Below are 6,452 nucleotides of genomic sequence, written 5' to 3' on the forward strand. Positions count from 1 at the left end.
CATTTACATGTTTTTATGGTGATTTTTTTTTTCTTAACCTTCCTTGGATCATTGCTTTCTCTATTACATCCATGTATAAAAGTGCACTGTATAGTTGCCTAAGACATTAAACTGTAGTCTGCCCCATTCTTTAAGGTCTTCAAATCCCAGGTCCCACAGACAGATCTACATAGGTCAGTGAAAGTAGACAAACAATAATAGACTAAATCTCCTAACTTTGTAAGCAAGCCCTAATTAAATGCTTTCCTTTATAAGAGTTGCTGTGGTCCTGGTCTCTCTTCACAGTAATAAAACCCTAACTACGACACTCTTGATGCTGATGCTGCTGCTGCTGCTGCTGCTGCTGCTCCTGCTGCTTCCTCTTGTCCTTTTGCCATTGTAAGTCACAGTCTTGATATAATTGTACTGAATCTACACTGGTTATTGAGCCTTGTTTGGTCATGGGACTTCAGACATACTCACTGTAACATGTGAGTCACAGTGTTGTGTATGCTAGTAAAGCTCCCCACCCTAGACTCAGAGCTAACAGAAGCATGGGGCTGAGGTAGAAAGAGACTCTCCAAAGAAAAATCAGCATCCTATTCAAAGTACAGCAGTCCCTGGTGTCCACTGGGATTCTGTGAGGCATGTGTGAGCTGCAAATGAGGGAAGGCACACTTCATGTGTAGAAGTGTTTACATATGCGTTTGTGTGGTTTAATTTTATGTAAATGTGTAAGGACAAGTGTGGGGGGGTGGGTGCATGTATGTGTGCCTGTGTATATGTGAATGGGGAGAATATGTGTCAATAAAGGTGCTGTTACTATGTGTGTTGTTGAATGCCAGTGTGAAAGTGCGTGAGCATGTGTGCACTTATGTATATAGAAACACCCAGGGAGGGGCATGAGTCCTCTTAGAACTTTACAAAAACCAGTACACAATGCAGCCATCTGAGTGACAACAGAGCTCTTTTCGTGGACACTCAGATATTCTGGCAGGAATTGTTCCAAAGCTGGTAGTGGTTCGCCCAGGGCACCGTGTATATCAGTGATGTGCAAACCAGGCTCTGTGGACGAAGAAAACACAAGATAATCAGCTTTGGAAAAAATAGTTTTTAAAGGTGGAAAAAAAAATAGGTTACTGCTCCTCAGGTCCTGGGGACCCAAAAAGGAACTGTCACACTGAGACCCATGGCAGGTGCCTCTGGAGCCCTCAGTCCAGGCAGGACCTAGGAATCCAGGAAGGAATAACCAACCCTCCCTCCTCTCCTACCCCTGTACCTACACCCTGGGACCGAGAGGCCCTTGTATCTACCATCTGACCCATGAGGGACCCAGCTACATAGAAAGGGACAGAAGAACTAAGAAGACACAGGAGAGATGGGACAGTCTTCGTTGACCCAGAGAATGAGAGCAAGATCATAACAAGGGTCCTGAGACGCAAATAACACTTGCACCCTGGGGCTTTGTGGGAAGAAACAGAGGCCTAGGTCCAGGACTGTTCTGCTTGCTTGGCCACACTGCCCAAACAAACAGCTGTCTTCCTTCTTGGATGCCCCAAGAAGCATCAGGTAACCCTGAGGATGGGAATCTGCTGGCCCAGACTCTTGGGCTTTGAGGATGTCCACTCCCCATCCTTGGCCTTGAGGCTCTCTCGGACGGACTCCCAGAACACACCTTTTTCAGCTTGCTGCTTTGCAGAGGACATGAAGATGTCTTCCTTCCATTTTTCTTACATTTAGTCCTGCCAATCTTCACAGTGACCAAATACTCCACTCCCGTGGTCAGCTGCAGAGAAGCAATTAATTGCATTTCTAATTTCCACTCTAATTTCCACACTGTCCAGTGGCTGACCCTCTCCAGGAGGAACTAAGCCATGACCCCTGTTCCCAGAACTCATCCACCAAAACTCAGCTCCCTCCTCGCCTCCCACTGAGTGAGTCTCAGTGGCAGCTGAGGTCCCTGGTCAGCCACAACCCTATGCTCTAGACTTTGCTGCGCTGACCACAGCAGTAGTGCCTTTTACTTGTCTCCTATCCATCTTCATGACAAGACAAGCTGCATTGTCTGGTAACCACAGACCACCATGGTCCTCATATTGCAATGAGCTACATGGCCCTATTCGTTCCCAGCCTGTACAGCCTTCTTCTCCCTCTTTATTCTCCCTCCCAGCCAACCAGAAAGTAGACAATTTAACAACACATGTGAATGTAGATTAGAGAGATTGCTCAGCAGTTAAAAGGACTTGTTGCTCTAGCAGAGGACCAAGGTTTGTTTCGAAGACCCCTCAAGGTAGTACACAACCACTTCTAATTCCAGTTTCTAAGGATCCAAACCCCTCTGCTGGTCTTTGCAAGAACTGTGTGTCAGTGGTACACTTATGCATATATATACTTGAAAGCAAAACACTCATACACGTAAAAATATAAATCTTTAAAAAATATATAGTTTGGGAGTCAAATTGATTCTAGGCACACATTTCCCATGTGTTAGCTCTGAAACTTTGAGAAAATAACTCAGCAGCCTCCATTTGCAAGGTCCACAGAAGCAATCAATCCGCTTGTGAAGTCTGTGGGCAAAACAGAAGCACTTCCACTAATGCATCAAAACCCAACCTATTATTATTTCCTCCCAATCGAAACATTCCCTCTGGAGAGTGGAGACTGGCTCATGAGATTCAGGAATCAAATGGAACAAGATTGTAAGGCCTCCTACCCAAGGTCGCTAAGGATACTTTTGGGCTATCTGAGCCACCTGCAGGAACTTCTGAGATGCTGTTATCACCCTGAGCCATCCCCCTTGCTGGGGTGGGCTTTTTGGTGATGAGGCTGCTATTGAGTCACCATGTTCCTTTATGTATTGCCTATAAACTCACTGGTAAAGTAAGCTAGACTTGGTTGGAATCATTGCTTTGGTGTGTTGTTGGTGCTCTGTCTGTGGTAAATAGATGCTTGTTGTTAAAGTCTCCCCAGGAAAAGCTAAACAAATGCTATCTTCAGAATTTTTAAGTTACTAAATGTTTCCACCAAGTGTGTGTAGCAGCTACAAAATTAGGAGACCCAAAAACAGAAGAATAGCATGTGTTGAAGATCTTGCTTTATCTCCCAGGACCTTTCCACTTAAAATGAAATGCCCTGTGCCTTGAAATGCCCTGTGCCCTGACTGTTTCCTCCAGGGGCAGTGGACAGTGCAAGGCAAAGATGTGCTGGTCAGGTAAGCCGCAGACAACACAGCAAGGGCCAGCTCCTGTGGGCACCTTTGTCTTCGGCTTCTCACAATCAAACCTAAAGCTAGACTGAAAAGAGAAAGTCCAGGGAAGCTTTTGTGGAAGAGAAGCCCCACACACAGGGTGAAATGCTAAGGGAATTTGGTAGCTATCATCCCAGGTCTGGCTTCCCAGATAAATGTGTAAATTAGAGTGTAGTGGGGAGAAGGTCATGGGGGCCCCCTGCTTCTTTCCCAAATGCCAGCAGTCCAACCTAATGAGGGGAGATGCAGGCAGAAAATTCACCTTAATCCTGGTTGAAAGGTTCCCATAGAAAGTCTAAGGCCAGGCCCCAGGGCAATTTCCCAGAGCTGCACTGAGAATACAATGTCAGCACTAGCCTAGGACCCTTTAGAGTGAGGGTGCCCCTCTGCTGTCATCAACGGGCCGTTCTACTTGTTCATGAGGATGTTGTAGAGCTGTCACACTGACTGGCCATCAGCAAGTTGCGTGTAGGAAAAGACTAAAACACGCATGCACATTAAACTTCTTACTACTAGTCTTGATTGTTCACTTAGAATACAGTCATAGTAACAGCAAATATTTTCACAAGCGCCACTAGGTGGCAGATTTGTGCTAAACTGGCACTGTTCTGACCCACTTTGTGAGTGAAGAAGCAGAGTCTAGCTAACACCTAACCAAGATCCCATCGCCGGGAAGAGATGAAAGTCTAAAGCAGGCCCACCAGACCCCCCATGCTTGTCTACTTCCCCCTCTTTGAAGTGCTGAGACTTTCAGAGTCATATCTGGATGTTGAGATGTCTAGAAACCTGTGTCATGATCCTCCCCTTTCGAGCCGCAGTTAACTGTTAATGATAGAAGGTTGGTTTCACGTGTTAAATCTTGGCATCTTAAACCGTATCTTAAACTGTAGTTTAAGGAAATTGATCCAAGTGAAAAGACAAGTGAGAACAGCGCCACCTTTTGGTCATAGAGCACAATAGCCAAGAATCCCCTGGAACCCACTGGCCTATCACACTAACGTTACCCACCCCACTCTTACACCGCCCCCGTCTTGCTGTTAACTCCTGTTCCATCTGCCTCCCACTCTCTCTGACCAGCAGTCTTTGCCCTAGTGAATTATTTCTCCCCAAATCTGTCTAACTAGTGTGCAGCATTGTTCCTGATTGATTTACATATGTTACTATCTGAACTTGAGGGAACACTGGATCAAAAGTTTTCAAACAAATGCTTGCCTCTACGTCTTTCAACTGGCATAATTCACAAGAATGTTGTGTGCAAAACAAAGAAAAAGAAGGTGCAGTGGCACACGTGTGTAACGCAAGCACTCACACTCTGAAGGCTATAGCAGAAGGCTAAGGGTGGAGAGGTACAGGCCAGCCAGGGCTAAAGATAGAGACTCCTTCTCGGAAGTGGTGGAGCTCATCTGAGTGAAGCCGCTTGCCCATCCTCTGCTGCCTTCCCACTGCTATTACCAGAGGCTTGTGGTTCTAAATGTCTCAGACAGAAAATTCAGTCCTAATTTACAGTCCTGGACAGGGGGGGAAATGCTGTTAGAAGTAAGGAATCTCCAGAGAGTGTTTAGGTTTTTGTCAGATAATATCATGGAAAAAAAAAAAGACAGTGTATTGTGGCCCTCTGGTAGGCAACAAGAAATGCAATTCCTCCCATAGAACAATGGAGAACCACTCCACGTCAGCTTTTCCCAAGAAGGGAGCTTTGGCTCCAGGTCTTAGGCCAGCCTAGGTCACGTGCTTGTACTGACCAAGGTTGCTGCTTAGCTCAGAGGCATCATGTACACCCAGCTCATGTGAAGCTCCCCAAGGAGTTTTCAATGCTTGGTTATCCCAAAATCCCACTCAGAATCCCCATATGTCTAAAAAAGCAAACTGGGGCTTGTGCTGATGGCCAGGAAACGAAGGCACAAACCTGCACCTGACTTTGAATTAGCTTCTGAACTTGAAACAAGTAGGTGTCATTGCTTAAGTTGTTGTAGGTCTGGATGAAGAAATGGAGTGTAGAGTTCATGTTTTTCTTGCTCGTGGCCTTCTCCTTGAATCCGCCCCACCTCTGGATGTGATTCAGCTTGGCCGTTACAACTACAGTCACCAGCAACAGCAGCAAGGCGATCCTCAGGCCTCTGACCTTCATCTCCATGGCTTCAGAAGGCACTTATCTGTAGTGTTGCCAGAGGAGTCCTCTCTTCCACAGAAGTCTCGCCAGCACAGGCTTCCTGGGAGACAGCGTCGCCTGCATGTAAGCAGAGGTTAAGACCCCAAGTCCATTCCCCCAAGGTGCTAAGAACACTATGTATGGAAAGCTTCCCAAGCACAAATCCACAGCAGTGTTTCTCCCGCTTGCAATGGTCATTCTGTTCTTCAGCAATCCACAGAAGGAGATCCCTCTGTGCAGATGCCAAGCCATGAGAGCCCCATCCTTTCCTGCACATGTAGTGGGAAAGAACCCTCGAGAGCAGACTTCAGAGCTATGCAATGAAAGCTGCATTATGTATGGAATGGATGAAGGTTTACAGAGTGAGTCATATTTGAACTGAGACAGAGAAGCCAACCATATGAAAGCTGCAGGAAAACATTCCACCATCTTACCGGCAAGTCATCAGCGTCTCCTTCAGTTCCTCAGCCAGGTGCCCCTTACTCACCTGCCTCCCCACCCGGCACAGATTTCTCTCTGCTGTTTCCCACTGCACAGGCAGGTTCACCTGTTGTAGTCCTGTTGTGACCCAGCAAAGCTTTGTGAGGTAACCTCAAGATCCCCATATGAACTCAGTCAGGGGCCTTGCTCAGAAATCATCCCTGAAGGGCACCACCTGTTTGGAGAAGCTCATTACAGTACCTTTTTTTTTTTTTTTTTTTGCTCTGGGAAAAGAATAATAGTAAGAGAATCAGAGATCAGAGAAATCTGGGAGTAGAGAGATGGCAAAGTGCCAGCGTGAGGACCTGAGTCCAGATCCTCAGCATCCACATAAAAGCTAGATTTGGTTGTGAACATCTGTAACCCTTGTGCTGGGAAGCAAAGCTGGGTGGGTCCCAGGGCCTCACCGGTCAGTCAGTACAGCCAAAATGCTAAGTTGCAGGTTCATGAGAAACCCAGTCTCAAAAAATAAGGTGGAGAGTAATATCATAAGACATCTCAGTAGCAACCTCTGGCCTTCATACACACCTACCTGCACCAACACACACGCACACACACACCGCAATCTGAATGTTGTGTAGTGATTGTATTATAAAC

The 6,452-nt window shown here is 46.4% G+C and overlaps 1 protein-coding gene across 1 annotated transcript; it reads right to left on the minus strand.

Annotated features, from left to right (window-relative positions):
• Positions 1-579: 579 nt before the first annotated feature.
• Positions 580-5,426, minus strand: Cstl1 (cystatin like 1). The gene is made up of 3 exons (XM_021656590.2): positions 5,133-5,426; positions 1,655-1,765; positions 580-1,044 (listed from the first exon to the last, which is right to left on the minus strand). Exons 1-3 carry the CDS (start codon positions 5,358-5,360, stop codon positions 961-963), a joined length of 423 nt encoding a protein of 140 aa, XP_021512265.1. The 5' UTR covers positions 5,361-5,426; the 3' UTR covers positions 580-960.
• Between the last annotated feature and the right edge of the window lie 1,026 nt (positions 5,427-6,452).

Source organism: Meriones unguiculatus, chromosome 4, assembly GCF_030254825.1.
Source record: "Meriones unguiculatus strain TT.TT164.6M chromosome 4, Bangor_MerUng_6.1, whole genome shotgun sequence".
Classification (NCBI taxonomy): domain Eukaryota; kingdom Metazoa; phylum Chordata; class Mammalia; order Rodentia; family Muridae; genus Meriones; species Meriones unguiculatus.